Below are 17,739 nucleotides of genomic sequence, written 5' to 3'. Positions count from 1 at the left end.
CAAGATCAATCGATTGAATGCGTTCGATCGAGCGAGGTAGGAGACGTGATCGAGTAGATATGACGGGTAGGGGAGAGGGGGGCCAGATTAAAAAGCAATCGAGAAGAACAAGCCACGAAAAAAGTTTCTTCAGACCAGATTTCATTCAGGGTAACGGGGGTTGAAGAATCAAAGTCAATTCGTACTGTGCCACCCATCGCATTAGGGGTATCGCAGCAAGTCATTCAGACCCATTTTTTTCTTTTCCAGACAAGAAGACATAATCAATCACCAACGATTCTTGAAAATCGCATCGTGTGATTTTAGCGCCGCAACCGGCAAATCAGTACGCCACTCGAGTCCTCATATCCGAAATCTTGCGTTCAATTTCACGAATCGATCGGTCTAGCTCTCCGGCAATCATAAACTTCTTATCGTTGGGCAGGAGAAAGTATGTTTCGCAGAGATCACCATCAATTGTACCTTTGGACGGCGCATAGTAGGATCGATAGATGAGATGGTCTCGGCCCAATAAAGGCGGATTTCCATTGCTCGATGCAAGTTGCATCTCCAGAGCCTGGAAGAAATCAACGTCCTCTCGACTGACAAATGGAACTAACATGCCCAGTGTTCCTTGGAAACCCGTCCAGAAGACAACATCTCGGCCTCCCGCTACAAGGTTGGTTTTTTGGATGCTGGTTGGTATGTCACCTGGGAAAAAGTGTGCCATAAGGCTGAGTCGGTTCGGCGCGCCATTGAGGTATTGTCTTTCGTGAATAAGGTGGGCCCCCGAGCCATCCTCGTCTGCTTCTTCCGAGGCTTTGGGAGGGCATCGCAGGAGCCACAGGTTGCCAAACTTGTCACCGCCTGCGACCGTCTCGTAATCGACCATAGCTGAACAAGTCGTCCATCGAGCAATCACGTCGTCCGCGAAGGGTATCAGCTTATTCTCTTGAAACTTATACACGCAGTATGAGACGCTCTCCTCAATGTCGCTGACGACGATTCGGCTTCCTTGGGTCTGGAGGCCGACAATAAGATTAGGCGTGGCCCGAACCTGGCATTTTCGTAACATTTGCTTCATGCCGAGATCATAGATTCTCAAGTCGGGTCCAATGCCGGCCAGAAGACGTCCTTGAAACGCGAGTAGGGCAGTGGGGGGCTGTTCGACTTTGGTTTTGTGGATGAATTCAAGCTCCTTCCCATCTTCGTGAAATCGATACACATGTAGGAATCCGGCCGAAAATGACCGGGGGCTGACGACCAAGTCTTTGGCGGTACCCACGATCAAGAACGTCTCGTCATCTTGCCCAGCAAACGGAGCGGCGGTAATACTCGTGGCACATTCATTGTCTTCCAGTTCCAGTGAGAAGACAACAGACTTGGTCACAACAGGGTCGACAATCTGGATACAGGACGCCCAATGACCAGTTCCTCGTGGGTACCCAAACTCTTCTGGTGGTAGAACCACCGCGTCGCCGTTGACCGCGGTAGATTCGGCCAGCAGTCTTCTCCTAGTGGCCGTTGCAAGGACGTTGTTGTCTGCCTCGATGACGTAAAACAATGGATGTTCAGGGTGCTTGATGAATTTTCGAGGGGTATAGGGAAGAGGAATGTTCTCTTGGAGGAGATTCCGGGACAAGTCATCGATTGTGAATATCCTAATAAGAGTTCAGAAAAGTGTCGGTCAGGGGTATGAATGAACGCCTTGAAAATTGAATGCGAAATAACTGATCTTCAGAAGGAACAATTGGTTAAGAGCTTTGGGTCCGCATCAATCGTCGATTGTCGGAAAGAGCATAGATTTGAGTACATCATGGAAACGTGCATTAAGAAAGGGAAATTCCCAAAAAAAACTTACCTTAGATTTTGCCCTTGTATACCGACCATCCCCTCAGGACACTGTTCGCTAGTGAAATTCCAGACATATTGCAAGCTGACGTAATCGAGCGGTGTCAACATGAAGCCGTTGGTTTGGGTGTCGGTATATCCTAGCCACGGACGGGAACTCAACGCCAGGACCGCGTTCTGGCCCTTGACTGAGACTCGGAAAAGCTTGGCTGGTTTCAACCCGAGAAAACGAGTCCTCGTATCAGACAATTCTCCGGTGATTTCATCCAAGACTGTCCGGAGGTAAACCCCAGAATAGAGCCCAATGTGAAGGTAGAGAGTATTTCCACCGGAAGTGGAATCGGCCATAGCCATGATCGACAGAGCCGAAGGCGCCGACGTCAATGCCTGGACCGACTTGTTTTCCAGGGTCGAGTCTGGATCGAGACTCAGGATTCTGACAGTGGAGTCGTCGCAACCGACGGCAAGGAAAGAACTTCGAACACGGCCCTCTGGAACATCGCCGAAACTGAGACAAGTGACGGTACCAGTCATCTCTCTTCTCTCATCGTACTCGGCCAGCGATCCGTCAGTGTCCATCTCGAAATAAACAATTTCACCGGAGCTCAATGCCACCGCCACCTGTCGTTCATTTGTGGTGGCCGCCACAATCGAGCGATGCTGAGGGGCAGGCCACTCGTTGACCCGTTTGTCTGCCCGAATGTGTCGGATTCCTTTGGGATGGACTTGGATTAGGGCATCTTCCCCCAATTGCTGCACCGCGAGAGTCGGAGCGGTCGAGAGAAATCCGGTGTCGGTTACTTCCTCCACTGTCTCGCCAATGCTGAGAACAAGGGTGCCGGTTCGGAAAGAGAGAACAATGTAGGCGTCATATTCGTCATCTCGGCGTAATTTGGTGGTCCAGACGGCTTCAGGCTTATCTGGAAGCTCCGACTCCACAATCTCGGAAACCGACAAGCCATGTTTGAGAGTTTTGAAGCTGCTGCGGGCTCCGGAGCCACAAATTGAATAGATCTGAGGGGCATCTTCGTCGAGGAGGTTGGCGACCTTACAATCCATGAGTGGATTCGCCGAATCAATGCTCTGCACCAGGTTGAGGTTAGACAAGGGCCGTACGTGGAAAAATGCAGGTGAGTAGCCTTCCGTGGGGTCGGCCGGAAAGTCGTCGCTAGAGAACTCGGTCTCGTCGTCATCATCACCAAGCTTTTCAAACTGATAAAATTGGTGGTTACCGCTTTCGCCGCTCACGAACAAGAAACCGCTCTTTAAAATATGTAGACTGTTGGCCACGGGGACCGTATCGAAGTATTTCAGCTTGAGAGCTTTGACCTCACCGGTTAATTGGCCATGGTCATCCTCGACCATCTCTATCGTCACTTTGAAAAGGTCACCATCTTCGGTTTGCAGGAGCAGGAAAAACTGTCCCTTCATCTTGTGCATCACTCCCGCCACAATATGTCGTTTGCGTTCGGGGTTTTCCAGGACCCCTCTTCTTCGCGGAATGGGCACACGAAAGGCATCTTGATTTACGTGCCGGTAAGTGATGTTGTCCTCTCCGCAAACCAGGACACCACTGGGGCCGTCAGAGCCTCCAGGAATCGGGAATAATTTTGTCGCGGTTCGAGCGACAGGCTCGGCCCATTTTCGAACCACGTGATTGAGACCCAAGTCAAGCTCATAGAAGACGAGGAGCTTCTCGACCTCTTCTAGCGCCTGACCGCTGGGATCTTGATCCACCTCGGTGTAGTCGACCTCCAGTGCGGCAAATATGGGATTGTCGTATCCGACGTCAAGCGCTATACAATCGAAGACCAATGTCTGGGGCTTGTGAGCTTCCAGTGGAGAAGAAATGGTTAGCTCGGCTTGAGCATTTCGGTTCAAGACGTAGACCAATTTGTTCTTTTCCACCGATGCAATAAGGCAGGCTCTTCCTTTGGGGTCGACGGCCAGGTACTGACCAGGAATCACTCTTCGAATTCCAGACTTGCCGTAGGTTTCGAGGTGCACACGATTGAATCGGTTTTGTTCTCGGACATATTCAAGGATGGTGATGCGTCCGGAATCGGAGCCAACGATGAGATAGTCTAGTGGAAGTCAAAAATTTCCCGTTCCGTGGAAGAATAAGGGTCACCAACCTTTGCTACTACCAGCTAATCGAAATGCTGCCAAAGTCCTAATGATACCGAAACAGTCTTGGGTGAACAACGGGGAGATTTTGCCCTGAGTAGGGTCGGGTCTGTGGATGGTGAGCCTCGAGCCAGATGCTGTGATGATCTGTTGCTCTTTGGTACCGGCAAATTGACCCAACACCGCTTGAGTGATCGCTGACGGTGGCTGTATAGTCAAGCTGTACATAAACATGGAGCTCGTTGTCGCCATGACGAAAACGAGGCGAGGAGAGAGGCGGGATATCGGGCTGGCAGTCCGGTCTTACATTTCACAGTTGACGTATGTGTAACATGGTGTACAGAAGAGGGAAGTAGAGGATCTGAGAGTCCAACGCCCTTGGGCAACCGGTATTCACTCGAGCGTACACACTTGTATTTTCCCACGCGGCAATGAAGCCAAGCCTGGGAGTCCGATAGGGCAACTGCGCCGAGGGGCAAAGCCGCCGCCAATGTCCCCTCGCCGCCTTTTGACTATTAGGTAGTAGCAATGACCACTTGGGCCGGCGAGAGGCATAAATTGCCATGCGTGGATGACGAACGGCACCAGACGGAGTTCAGGTGGCACCCTGTGTGCACGTTCTGAGATTCAACACCAAATCTCAACACTAGATCGCTCCTAGCCCGAAGGTTAGACCTCTTTGTGCAGGGCTTGCCAAACTAGAAAGCCCGACCCGACTGACACGGACACTGGCAACTGGCAGCGACACCTCGTCTTTTCTGTTACTGACCATCACCACCACCACTATCACCATTCGATAATCACCTCATCCAATTTTCCTCCATCTTCTTCCCTGTTCTATTTTGAAAGATAGAATCATTCTTCTCTCGCATCTTCATTTCCCGCATCACTAGTCTTTCTAGTCATCAGTCAAACCTCGGCCTCGCAGCCTGAGTTGATCGTTATCTACCAACACCTCATCCTTTCGCCGCAAACCGTCATCGATCAAGTCCCGCAGACTTGCCTGTGCGAAATCGCAATCATGACCGACGCCGTTGGTGCGGATGATGCGACCGTCACCTTTCATATCAAATCGTCCGGTGGCCAGAAGTACACTCTTACCCTGCCTCTCTCGACCACCGCCGCCGACTTGAAGAACAAACTCGCCACGGAAGAATATGCCAACGTTCCAGCCTCGGCACAACGCTTGATCTACAGCGGGAAAGTATTGAAAGATCATGAGACACTGGCGTCGCACAACGTTAAAGATGGGAACACCATGCATCTCGTCAAGAGTGCGGCAAGCAACCAGCGACAGAACCCCGCAGCGCAATCCTCCTCTCCATTAAATTCCGCGTCCACCGCTGTGCCTCCAGCGACAGGAGTACCGCAGAATTTGGCCTCCGGCACGGGAAATGATCCGCTGGCCGGTCTTACTGGTGCCAGATACGCCGGATTTGCCCAGCTACCCGATGCCAGCATGTTTCAGAATCCACAGTCTCCCGAAGATTTCTTGCGACAGCTGGAGGATCCCAACTTCCAGCAAATCATGCGAGAAGCGATGAATAATCCCCAGGTCATAGATATGATGATCAACCAGAGCCCACATTTGAGAGCCATGGGCCCACAAGTGCGACGGATGCTACAATCAGATTACTTTCGGCGAGTCATGACGGATCCGCAGGCGTTACGGTCCATGTTGCAAATGCAACAAGCCCTAGGCATGAACCCGTTTGGAGGTGCCGGTGGAGACGGCGCCTTTCCAGCCCCCGGGGTTACCAACACGACAGAAGGAGGTAATTCGGAGAGTGCTTCAACGAGTCCGCAATCATTGCCACGGCAGCCAGGTGCCTTCGGACAAGGGGCTGGAGGTAACAACGTGCCAGCAAATCCATTTGCGGTCTTGTTCGGGGCACCTCCTCCAGGCCAAAATCAAACCGCGCCCACGCCCAACCCCACATCACCAAATAATGGCACTTCTCAGACCGAGGGTACCAACACCAACATACAAAATCAACAACAACCACCGCAACAAGCACAGCAACGAAATCCGTTCGAAGCCTTGTTCAATCCTGCTTTGTTTCCTGCGCCCGACCAACGCAATCCTTTTGATGCTCAAAACAATCCATTCGCCGCAAACCCAGACGGGATGCAACGACTTTTTCAAGCAATGGAAGCAATGGGCGCAGGCAATCAACCTCCATATTATGACAATCTGTTTGGAAATGATTTGTTTGGTGCTGGAGCTCCGGACCCTCCGCCCGACAACCGCCCACCTGAAGAGCGATACGCCAATCAGTTACAGCAACTCAATGAGATGGGCTTCTATGATTTCGATCGCAACATTCAGGCACTCCGGAGAACCGGCGGCAGCGTGAATGGGGCTATAGAGTACCTGCTCAATAATCCTTGAGTTTATTAGGTTCAGAGCATGCATCAGCGGAGGCTACGGTCTTCTGGGGACACGTATTGATTGATTGTAACAAGGTTTCACAGTCTAGGGAGTTTAGGTTCTTACGAGCGACCATGCTCAACATGTACCATGCGTGCACCGTCCAAGCAAATGATCTCCCGCAAAACATTCTGTGGTCCCATTCGCAGTGCTGTTCCTACTTCCGATGCGTCAAGGGGTCTCTTCATCCTGGTTTCCCACAGCTTGAATTGTCCTGTCTTGCGTCCATATTCAGCAGATGTCTTGTGATTCCCCGAGGGGACCAATATTCCTCGTCTAACAGTCTCACACGCGGAAAGGTGAGCATATATCGATCCTCATGGAAGGACCGAGAACTCTGTCGAACAAGAACCTTCCACCCTCGTGCCCTCTAGTCCGCCTTCAATGCTCCGCGACGCGTTAGAGCAGCTTCAGTCTCCTTCTAGCAGGCCTTTTGCATTGGGAACTCTTCTCTAACATGACACGCAGAGATATTTCAGTGTTCGGCGCCCCGCTAGCCTCTCTACGTGAGATAGACCGGATGCCTGCAGGTCCCAGCAGATATCTGTAAAGGACGGCTCTGTCGAGGCAAGGTCCGTCGAATCCGTTATGGACATAGGGTAAGATCTACCCACAACGTCCTTCGTCCTGCGCCGTCTCGTTCAATGTCTCTCACTGGCATTGCAGTCATCAGTGACCCTACACCACGGCATTTCAACGCACTCTGTACGTATGGACCACCAAAGGATTCCCCACGCTGCAATAGTTCTCGTCCATTGCCGTCACTCAAGCTATCCGAGTGGAAATTGCCCACATACAGCCTCACTCGCACGTGCTGAATCCACCTCCGATCCCGAGCCTTAATACTGAGGAACAAGTATTCCAAGCAGAGTCCATTGCAAAGGATGAAGCGCTTCGGCGATCGGCGCACCAATGGACGAACTTCGTCATAGATCTGGTGGCTCACACGCAGCAGGCGATTATCGAAGGATTTATAAATGTTGAAACTTTCACAACATCCGCTTAGACGGTTGGACGTGCAGGAACCAGTGGTTGAAGAACATTTGCAGGCCTCGATTGACAGATCCCAGATTTTGGAGACGGAGCTCGGACAGGAGTCCGAGGAGGATATGACCATTGTTACTTGGAAGCGGGAAAATTACAAAATATGGCCGGTCTGGTCGAGACGGCGCAATCATAGAGGAGGCAATTTTTATTGGGCAGCGGTGTAGAAGAAAAACACGGCCCTTCCGGCCACGCATCGCATGGAATGCCATATAGTCTTCTTCCCCTTTTTATCTACGTCGAGTTCTTTTAACCCTCCCGTCTCACCATTACAACCCGTTCGAGACGCACTACCAAATTAGACGAAAGTGCCAGGCTTAATAACCGCTTAAGCATATCCGCAAACGGGGCCGTTAAGGTTGTTAATCATGACACTGAACAACCTTGTTCATGGGTCGCGATTGACGAAAGAGCTGGATGAGTCCAGTGCATCCCAAAAACTTGACCATGCAATCACGATATTTTCCGTTGTCCTCCCCCCGTATCTTGCGCGTCAAAAATATGTCAGGGTCGGCTAGATAGCGCGGGAAAATTGAGTTGTGTTCCACAATGGAGCCGGAGAGAGGGCGAATTGTTTGAGCAGAAGGCCGGAGTGTATTTGGGTTTGCGTCGGAGGGGAATTTTGCTGCATGAGCTGCGCCGGAGTGACCTCAACCATCAGTCTGCCCGGTTTTTTCGGATCGCTAACAACAATCTTGAGAGGTTGCTGTGGGCGTCTGCATGGTTTGACAGTCATCCTATACCGCAGCGTGAATGAGATTACGACTCTGCGTAGAAATAGGAACAGGTCTCGCCCCGGCAGGGAGCTATCAGAGACCATGAGTTGATGAGGCTTTTAAGAACCACCCAACGTGAGCCTTGTGGTCGACTCTGGATGAACAAAAATGACCCCCCGAGATCATTAACTCCTTTTCGAGATTTACTGTTTTGGGTCATTTTCATGGCTTTGACGCAAAATACTCTAATAAAATACTACTAACCCACCACTATTTGATAAAGTATCGTACCCTACAACTCCTTTTTCACCACACGAAGAAACCATCAACGCCATCTCCATTGGGCTTCAAATTAATACACGAACCATTCACTCCGTTCTGGGGCTTGCTGGAACGGAAGAAGACGCGGCTCACTCAGTCCGCGACCAAATTTTCCACTCTTGACATAAAGCCGTACAACGGTTAGCCCAATTTCACTCGGCGATCAATATGAGGCCTCATCGCATTATGAGAGCTGCTCTTTTGCCCAGCACATCATCAAGCATCCAAACTTCGTTTAGTCATCGCCCATTCAGTCTCACCAGCATCATTCGCCGCCGACGACCAACTCCTCAGGACAATAAACACAGCAATTCGCCCCCTTCATTACTACTCCGCCGGGACAAATCCACAGAGCCCGAAATTGGATCCAAAATACTAGAGCAGTTGATAAGGCCGGCAGGAGCCACCATCGATCATCCTGGAGGACGTGTTCGATGCGATGTGTTATCTGCATACAAAGGTACTAGGGCCTTCGTCTACATTCAAAACAGTCGCAAACTCAACTCTCTTACAACCCCGATGCTTGTGGGGTTGACCGAGATTTTCCAACACCTGGCTTCGCGGGAAGATGTTCAATCAGTCGTTCTGTCGAGTGCTAATACCCCAGTGGGATCTACAAAGGCATTCAGTACTGGGGCGGATATTTCCGTGCTGCAAGCCCTGCGCGCTCCCGACGAGGCAGAACGATACATCAGAAATGTCAAAGACGCGTGTCAAGCAATTCGTGACTTGGATGCAGTAACAGTCGCGGCCATCAATGGATTTGCTCTCGGCGCAGGTTTAGAGCTTGCCGCATCGTGTGATTTCCGATACGCTACCCGGAGATCTACCTTTGGTATGCCGGAAGTGAGGCTGGGGATCCCTTCCGTTGTTCAAGCAAGGCTGCTTGCAAACATCATCGGCTGGCAGAAAACCAAGCAGCTCGTTTATTTGGGCCGCAACATCAACGCGACCACTGCTCATTCATGGGGTCTAGTTGACGGCCTCGCTACCCACAATCGAGAAATCTGGGACAAGCTGATTCGTCAGGACCAAATAGCAATTAGCCTCAGCGGCGTACAGGCCATGAAAGCGCAGAAGCGTCTGGTCCGGCTATGGGAAGAATCCGATCTCATTTCTGGCGTTGATGCCGGGGTCGAATCCTTCGCCAATATGTTCAAGGATGGCGGGCTTGAATCAAAACAACTTATTAACCGAGTACTCCAGCACAAGGAAAAGCGAAAGGAGATGCAGTCAGCGTTAATGGCAAAGCGCAACAACGGCCGAGCTGAAGGACAAGAGACAGATATGGACGGCGAGAAGGGTACGATGGAGGATGAGCAAGATGAGAAAAATGCGGAAAATAAGAATAACTAGGATCTCAAACGTGGAAGAAGCAAGAGGTATCAGGGTCATTCGTCAATCCCCTCGCACGGAATTCCACCTCTGAGAAGACCCTTCCAAGAATGTACCACAAGAAGAGTTTTCGGGAGCCAGTCATACCAGCACACAACTTAAAAAGCGAGTGGTGGAGCTGTTTAGCCAGCCAAAATATCCACACTTTTGTTACTGAAAGATCGAGTTGGGTTTACAGTTCCTGTTTTCGGTCGGCAACTCCTCTTTTTTTAGTCAACAGCGATTGCAATCGCCTTCGAGTATCTCTTGCTCTTTCCAACACACCAGTCCCAGGACTGATGACTACCTGATAGCCACAGCAATCACGGCAGACTCCGCTTCCTCTTCAAACTACGGTCGAACAGGTACCACCTAAAGATCGCGCGACAAAAGGCAATCCCACCCCCGGCACCCGGCCCCCCGGGTTGCCCTGGAGTTTTATCCTTCAAGTTGCTCACTAACAGCTCCAGACAATATCACCCATCAAGAAGAGCGGAGTCTTGTTGCTGAAATTCTGGACGTCAGCCATGACGATCTTGCCATCCTCACCAGCCAACGCCGACATGAGGCCATCGAACGAGTCCCAAGTCAGATAGCAAGCGACGCTATATGGTTTGCTGCCGTCTGGGATCGGTGTGAACTCGACGACTTTCCAGTCCTGGAGGCTGTGGGAGGACCATTTCTCTTTCACCAAGAGCATATGCTTGGACTGGTAGTGGGACATGTCAAAGGCCGCGTCCACCTCAGCGGGGTAGATTACTGTTGCGCTGACGGGGCATGGTGGTGATTTGCAGTGATGTTTGAGACTTTCGTTTTCGCGCAAAGTCGGTACAGCCTTGATAGGTGGTGATAGTGGTGGTGTGGACCCAAAAGAGGTGACGAGGTTGTCCTTTGGTTTATGGGGTGGAGGGATTCACAACAAAGTAGGATTCAGATCGTTGGGAGAGAAGAAATAGAGGAAGGGCAAGGAGAAGAGAAGAAGAGCAGGAGGTGAATATTTCTACCGAGGAGGACGATGGGAGTACTATTCATCCTCGGTCGCGGTCTCACGGGAGAAGAATGAGCACTCATGCACTGAGAGGGCCTGCTTGGCCTTGCATCAGAACAACCATTCTGTACTTAGTAATTACTTATTACAATTTGCATACCCAGCACTGCATATGCAATGCCCAACACAGCTCTGCCGACCTATTCATGAGCAATCATATTCATGGAAATCCAAGGCTATTCCTCCGGAATAATACCGGCATGGGGCTTTTGATGCCCAACTCGGACTCAGAAACGATAAGGCGAACTAGGCGATTCATACGATCGCGTCTCTGGAAAGGGTTTGAGGCAATCTTATTGGTTGTGAGAATTGATTGATGCCTGGGGAAGAATAGCTTTTATTGATTGTGATAAATGGTCCGAAGTTAACTTAGAATAAGCCCAACCGGGGAATGTGACAAATGAGTCCCTCTAATATATGCGACAGTGAAGCTTGACTTAGAGTGCCATTTGTGTCATCTCACAAGCTTAGTGTCGATAACCCATCAATATCCACATCCCCATGGAACATTCATCCCACTCTCCTGTCTTTCCGCCGTCTACTCCGACAGCGGTCAGTTCATATCATCTCGGCTGCCTCCCAGAACCCCAACGACTCGCCGGAACAACTCAACTGGAGTAGGGGCTTGGGCAGACGAAAGAATCCTGAGCGCTGCATCTAAACCACCCGGGCTGGCGGATGGGAGAGCGTCTTCAACCGCTGCGAGTGAGCCTTTGGCTCCACCACCATCATCATCGTCATTGTTATAGCCCGATGCTCGGTCGAAAATATTCTCCAGACTCCTCATCACTTGATCCGAGTCCTGTTTCCTCGCAGTCCATCCATTCAAAGACGCCCTTCCCGCGCCCGCAGGCCGCAGTTGTCGGAATCTATTCTTTTCGTCGATGACCAAATATCCTGGACCCGTAGTGAGTGCGAGCAGGGCCTTAACGAGGCCCGGGAACGATATTTCAAAGATGACCTTCAGCTCGGGCCCAAGAAGGTTCAAGATGAGCAGTTTGGTACTTCGGGGCCGTTCAGACCGCGAGATGCTTATCGCAACTGTGCCATCATATTTGTTGGTCGCGAGATGACTTTGGCTATGGCTCTCTGGTGCGACAAAATCGGGATCCAGGTTGATCGACACCGTAGTCTGACAGGTCAAGGTGTCAACGATGGTGAAATTCCCCGAAAGACACAACAGATGTCGGCCCTGAAATGCCATTTTGGCGTCGCCGTTTGATAGAAGATCAGGATGGGAAACACAGATCTTGCCGTTTGCAGGGTCGACGAGATGGACGAATCGAGACGGAGTGCCGGGCCAGGACCATGAGGCCGCTATGACTGATCCATCGTTTGAATATGCTATAACAGCCGACGTGGCTGCTTTGGTGCCTCCCACTGCATTGTGGTCGCATGGAATCGTTCTTGAACTCGTCCAAGTATACAACTGCCCACCGGATGAGTTTCTGACTGCAATGTCATTTCGGTGACGCGCCTTGGGCGACCAGATACGAATCATGGAGTCTGATCCAATTGTAGCAACTTCAACCTTGGCAGGATTGGCGGCGAGACCAAGGATGGAGCAAGGTCCCGGTTCATGAGGTTCGTCAATTCGAGTCACCAGTTCCCAGTTATTGTCGTCGTCGTTCCAGATCCACAACCTAAGTCGCGTTTCAGTTGCTGCGCCGCGCGTCTCGCCGCTATCGTTATCGATGTACATGGCTTCCAGGTCTTGATTATTTGGCTGCCATTCATCGACGGTTGCCAACCACTTCCCGTCATGACTGATGGCAATGTACGTCACATTCGGTTCTTTCACAAATTGGCCAGCGGGTCCGACATTCAGGGCCGTCGTCATGTTCCGGGTCAAAGCTTGTCGACAGAGCTCAAGGTTTGATTCCAAGTCGTAGACCTGTAGGAGCGTCGAGCTTTTACCTCGTCGCAGTCCCGGCGCAACCGCATTAGCAGGTACCGCTGCGAACAGTCGACTTGCCACTTTAGGGTGAAGTACCAATGACGACGAGGTATGCTTTCCGTCGCCCAATGCGAGGCCGTTGACGCTCGTTGACGGCAGCAAATCGGCCGTAGACAAGACCATAATAGAGTTATCACCCAATCTTAAGGCGTATGCCGACCCCGTAGCTGATACCGTCAAACCAAGGATAGAAGTGGAAAGATGAGGTAAATACTGTCTCTGGTTCGTATCCAATTGCCAAATAACGAGGACGGTCTCATTACCACCAGAGATAATGTAATTGCGATCGCGAGACCATCTCACTGTGTTGACTCCGGTCCTATGCCAGTGAAGTTTGCGGGCCAGTATATCCTCGGCTGAGTTCTTTTTCTCCTTTCCGATAAGTTTGAACAGAATATCCTCATATTGAAGAATGACTCCAGTATTGAGACCGATCACGACATCCAAGAAAGGGACTTTCCTGGAGCTCTTAGATTTTCCGGAATGGACCTGGGCGTCAAAGCTCGTCACAGATCCTAGAACCGTGATCTCTCTCCATGTATAAGAGGGATCTAAACTGCCATCCTGGAGGATTTGAGACTGTCCCACCAAGAGCTTGTCATCCGCACAAGCAACCAAGACACTTCCTTGGGCATACGACTTGATACTTAGCTGAACACCGGTCCTCTGAAGTATTGTGCGGCCCTCTGAGATCTTTTGCGTAGACGTGCTGACGGTATAGACAGCGGCAGACTTGCGCTTTTCCCCTTCCTCTCGAAGCAGAAGAATAGTTTCGTTCCCTCCATTCGAGTGTAACGTCAGGACCTGTTGCACTGGTCTACCAATCTCTGACCGGCCCAATCTCACCCCTGTCGTCCAATCCCAAACAGACAGGGCACCCTTTGCATTGGAAACATACAACTTCTTGGGGTCTGCTTGTGAAAGGGTGCAGTTGGTGATGTCTGACTTGCTGCCTGTATGGAAACTTCTAACCAGAAGTGATGTTTGAGTGGCATATACTTGGACTTCCGAGTGTGTTGGGAGAATCAAATGCTGGCCATCTTCAGGAAGGAGAGGATCTTGTTCAATGAAGACGCCGCCTTTGCCTGGAGAAAGCGACCAGCCCTGGGTACTGACATCTGCTCGTTTCAATCCTGCCTTCTCGATTTGCGTTGTCTTTCTCTTCGTTCTCGTCTTCGTCCTGACTAAAGCATTCTTTTTGTCTTCTCTGGAACCTTTCAGCGAATGCGGCTTGCCGCTCTTGGGAGACAGTTCCTTCACGGATCCTTTTGTCCTAAACCTCTTCCTTTTCCTGGTTCGTTCGAGAGGAGATTGTGATGCTGCAATCTCCGATGATTTTTGGTGGCAGATGTTTGCGGGCGTCGCCGTTGTAGGACCAGGCTCGGCGTTGACTTTACCCTCTGTAGGCCCATTTTCGCTCGTACGTCGCCTTCTTTTCCTCTGGCGTTTGGGTGTATGAGGACTACCATGTACGGCGCCTTCAAAAGCGGTGTCTACATCGCGTTTCATCGATTGGGGCATTCTGACATTGGAGTTCGCAGCAGAAGCGACAGTCTCGAGGCGCAGACCGCAGAGAAGTGGGACTTTTTTTTTTCTCCTTCCGCAGAAATCATATTTGGTAAGTTTGCCGCAGCCGTACCAAGCAGGGTAAATCGACGCGGGAATTTCAAGGCGTGTCCATCCTCTTTTTGCCAGAAACTTCATAAATTCGCTTCCAAGTGTTTTCGTGTGCGTCCTGCAGAATGATTATCCCAATACGCTGCTTCTCGTGCGGAAAGGTAAGATGCCTCTGACGGGGTGCTCTCCTTCACGGAAAACTGACTGGTGCTTCCTATCAGGTCATCGCCGACATTTGGGAGCAATACATGAAGCTGCTTGAAAGTGGCATGGCCGATGGGTCAGTCTTCAACTCAAATTTTCGTTCTTGACCACCTATAAATTCATGAAGTTGAGCGTCGTCGCATTCTAACGGTGCATTCTGGCAACAGTGAAGCGATGGATCAGGTTGGCGCCAAACGATACTGCTGCCGGCGCATGTTGATGACACATGTGGATTTGATTGAGAAACTGCTACAGTACGTTGGTTCCTGTTGTATAGAGCAAATCACCGTCAGGAGAACAGTGTTGGAGGCTCCATTCTAGAAGACTTTCCACTTGCTGACTCCGCATCACGATCGACAGATACGACCCTGCGGAACGAAGGCTCAAAGCACAGTGAAGAAACCCCCCCAAGCGAACGGCGAACTTCTGGTAAAGTCAGTTTGAACTTGACCAAATAGATGAGACGTCAGCCGGCGCAAACCCCCAAAAGCCGTGAAACTTGAAAATTGATGTCCCTGTGAGCGGATGCAGGCGTGGGTTAAATTTGAGATAGGATGGAACACATGAGACTTACGCTGGAGGGCGGCCTGCAATCGACAGCAGCATCCGAGCAAGAAGACCAGGCAGGGGCAGCAGCTTCCATGGAAGAAGGGCCGAAATGTCCGAAGGATGGCACAATGTTATTGAAGAGCCTCGAGTAATCCGGACGACAGGGAAGGGGACGTTGCAAGAGATGCGGAACATGATGGCGCCAGGATCGGCCTGGATCATAATTCGTACCAGAATCGTTCTCGATTTCTGGTCTACGAAGTGAGACTGGCTCTGGTATTCCGAAGCCACTCCGGTTAAGCCAGATCCGAGGGTTTCCATACACTCCACCAGCACACGACTTCAGCAGGATTACCGTCTTGATCGTGCCAATCATCAAAACCAGAATCTGTGCCCTCTACAATAAGATCAAATGCCTTCTTTTGCAAATTTTCCCGTAGTCCTTGTCTTTCCCCCTCGTAACGATCACGGAGCGGCAGCCCCACAATGAACCTAGCCTCAATATCCCGGCAAATCCATCGACGGATTGTGCTCACGAGCAATTCCGGGTGTTCAGGAGAATAGATAGGATCAGCCGCAAGAATAACAGGAAATCTTTCTGGGTCGTTACTTGGACGGTCTATCTCGTCAGCCCAATCCAATGCCCGAGCATCGACGCTGCCATGATTCTTTTCAACCAAACCTCGGTTCTGTTCGAGATTCCGTTGGAGGTTTGGGACAATTTCCGGCAAGTCAGTCAATTGGACATGTGTGTGCCAAATGCAGGCCGCTGAAATTCCAACAAGCCCTGTTCCGGCTCCCAATTCCAGGACCCGAGGCCGTCGATGTGGAATAAACCTACGAAACTCCGCTAGTCGGCGTGATAGCATCAATGAGGACGTCCACGTCTTCAGTCCCAAATTGTCTTCGGTAAGTGAAGGTTCATGAAGGCTGACGGTGAGATCACCTTGAACGATGAATGATCGAGTCATGGGAGGCATGGCATTTCTCCCCGATCGCTCGCTCAACCGGGTACTTGCAGCGTTCCATATGGAGTCCTTGACAGCCTCATCTTCAATCCAATTTAGGCTGGATGAGACAATCGAGGTGAGATATCTTGGCACGCCTTGTTCTTCTACCGGACGACGGCTGACATTGTTGGTGATGGAAAAATTGGGCGCATCGGAGGAGAGAAGGCCCAGAGCATGAAGGAGCGCAGATGCTGACGGCTTTTGATAGAGCTGAGGTAAATCGTACACTGCACCATCTCTGGTTGGACACGGGCGCGAAGGAATTGAAGGAATGTAACGAGGATATGAAACCGGAACCTACCATGGCGCAATATGGCATCCGCTGGACCTGAACCCATGTCAGGCGGCTGTGTAAAAGGAGGTATGCCCCTGGACATGAGCGTGCAATACTTATCGCATGGCGAGAACAATAATTGATGCTTGGTATTTCGGAGAGTGCGAAGAAATGGAACCAACCACGTGGACCGGGGGTCTGGTGGTATTGATTAATCAAAGGAATCCGGTGTGACGTTATGAAGAACCGAAACTGGACAGCTCACTGCTAAATATGGATGAAGCGAGCAAGGCCGTGGCCGTTCCAGACACGGGAAAGTGGTTCTTCAACTGTTTTTCTGACTCTCGGTTGCGGTGGAAATTAAGACAAGACAGAGTTTTAGTCTGAAATGCGCATCGGCAGCGTCTTGTTGGTTGGCTTGGTCTTGGCTTCCCGCCTTGGCTGTTGCTTGATGTTTGAGGCTAATCCTGATAAAGAGAGCAAACCCAGCGTGTTGGATGCGGTTCCCGCAGACTTCCTGCAACCTCAGGCTGACTGCAGCAAATTCAACTCGATCCATCCTCTAATTCCTCGCAATCACGATTTTCGAGGCCCGTTTTCAAAAAAGGGGGATTTTGTGCCAAAAAAGCTTTGGGCCGTGCTGACACCGAAACAGAGGGGGCATTGGTGTTGAGGCTCCCGGCTCTAGTGCCTGACACCTTTTGGTTTAGCGCCCGCTCAAGCCTCTGGATCCAATTTCCCCCGCCCAGCCACGAGGAGACCAGTCCAGAACGATTGTTCCTCGGACCAGGTGCAGTAGGGCTCAGAGCACGCGCTTGCATTAGCACAGAAATGTGGACTGTGATATCCCTCAGAACACGAACTCGTGCGTTCGGACGGAGGGTCTAGATCCGTAGAAGCGACGACGACATATATTTTCCGCTACGCAACACAGGTGTCGGGCAAAGTCATGTCGAGCACCACAGATCGAGATGTCAGCTTCGCCTAGAGGATATTGATGTGGATAGTCCGCGATGGGAGACGCCCAGGAAGACATAGATGAGTCGAGCCTTGGATTATGAAACCGTCAATGTGCCCTACAGATTATCGTGTCTAAAACATTTGCAACTATGAGGCGCGGCACGAGAACAACACCCAACATGGCAAAGGTCCGGGCAGCTGTGGTTTGCAAAATTGAACCACGGTCTCAAAAATCCTCGGGCGCTTCAGCCCCAAGCCGGCATCTCGACCGCTGATT

At 51.0% G+C, this 17,739-nt stretch overlaps 6 protein-coding genes across 6 annotated transcripts; 2 read left to right on the top strand and 4 right to left on the bottom strand.

Moving 5' to 3' along the window:
- Window positions 1-322: 322 nt before the first annotated feature.
- On the bottom strand, window positions 323-4,209 carry Z518_02405 (pre-mRNA-splicing factor rse1; the record flags this gene model as incomplete). The annotated part of the gene is made up of 3 exons (XM_013419433.1): window positions 323-1,640; window positions 1,841-3,914; window positions 3,966-4,209. The coding sequence occupies 3 exons, from the start codon at window positions 4,207-4,209 to the stop codon at window positions 323-325; spliced, it is 3,636 nt and encodes a 1,211-aa protein (XP_013274887.1).
- A 769-nt stretch (window positions 4,210-4,978) lies between these two features.
- Window positions 4,979-6,349, top strand: Z518_02404 (uncharacterized protein; the record flags this gene model as incomplete). The annotated part of the gene is made up of 1 exon (XM_013419432.1): window positions 4,979-6,349. The coding sequence occupies one exon, from the start codon at window positions 4,979-4,981 to the stop codon at window positions 6,347-6,349; it is 1,371 nt and encodes a 456-aa protein (XP_013274886.1).
- Window positions 6,350-8,655: 2,306 nt separating this feature from the next.
- Window positions 8,656-9,825, top strand: Z518_02403 (uncharacterized protein; the record flags this gene model as incomplete). Its single annotated transcript, XM_013419431.1, has 1 exon — window positions 8,656-9,825. One exon carries the CDS (start codon window positions 8,656-8,658, stop codon window positions 9,823-9,825), a length of 1,170 nt encoding a protein of 389 aa, XP_013274885.1.
- A 475-nt stretch (window positions 9,826-10,300) lies between these two features.
- On the bottom strand, window positions 10,301-10,567 carry Z518_02402 (uncharacterized protein; the record flags this gene model as incomplete). Its single annotated transcript, XM_013419430.1, has 1 exon — window positions 10,301-10,567. One exon carries the CDS (start codon window positions 10,565-10,567, stop codon window positions 10,301-10,303), a length of 267 nt encoding a protein of 88 aa, XP_013274884.1.
- An 877-nt stretch (window positions 10,568-11,444) lies between these two features.
- On the bottom strand, window positions 11,445-14,369 carry Z518_02401 (uncharacterized protein; the record flags this gene model as incomplete). Its single annotated transcript, XM_013419429.1, has 1 exon — window positions 11,445-14,369. The coding sequence occupies one exon, from the start codon at window positions 14,367-14,369 to the stop codon at window positions 11,445-11,447; it is 2,925 nt and encodes a 974-aa protein (XP_013274883.1).
- A 1,145-nt stretch (window positions 14,370-15,514) lies between these two features.
- Window positions 15,515-16,566, bottom strand: Z518_02400 (uncharacterized protein; the record flags this gene model as incomplete). The annotated part of the gene is made up of 2 exons (XM_013419428.1): window positions 15,515-16,455; window positions 16,530-16,566. 2 exons carry the CDS (start codon window positions 16,564-16,566, stop codon window positions 15,515-15,517), a joined length of 978 nt encoding a protein of 325 aa, XP_013274882.1.
- Window positions 16,567-17,739: the final 1,173 nt, after the last annotated feature.

The sequence above is a fragment of the Rhinocladiella mackenziei genome (assembly GCF_000835555.1).
Source record: "Rhinocladiella mackenziei CBS 650.93 unplaced genomic scaffold supercont1.2, whole genome shotgun sequence".
Lineage (NCBI taxonomy): Eukaryota > Fungi > Ascomycota > Eurotiomycetes > Chaetothyriales > Herpotrichiellaceae > Rhinocladiella > Rhinocladiella mackenziei.
The sequence above is the reverse complement of the archived record's forward strand: the minus strand, read 5'-3'. Positions and strand labels throughout refer to the sequence as shown.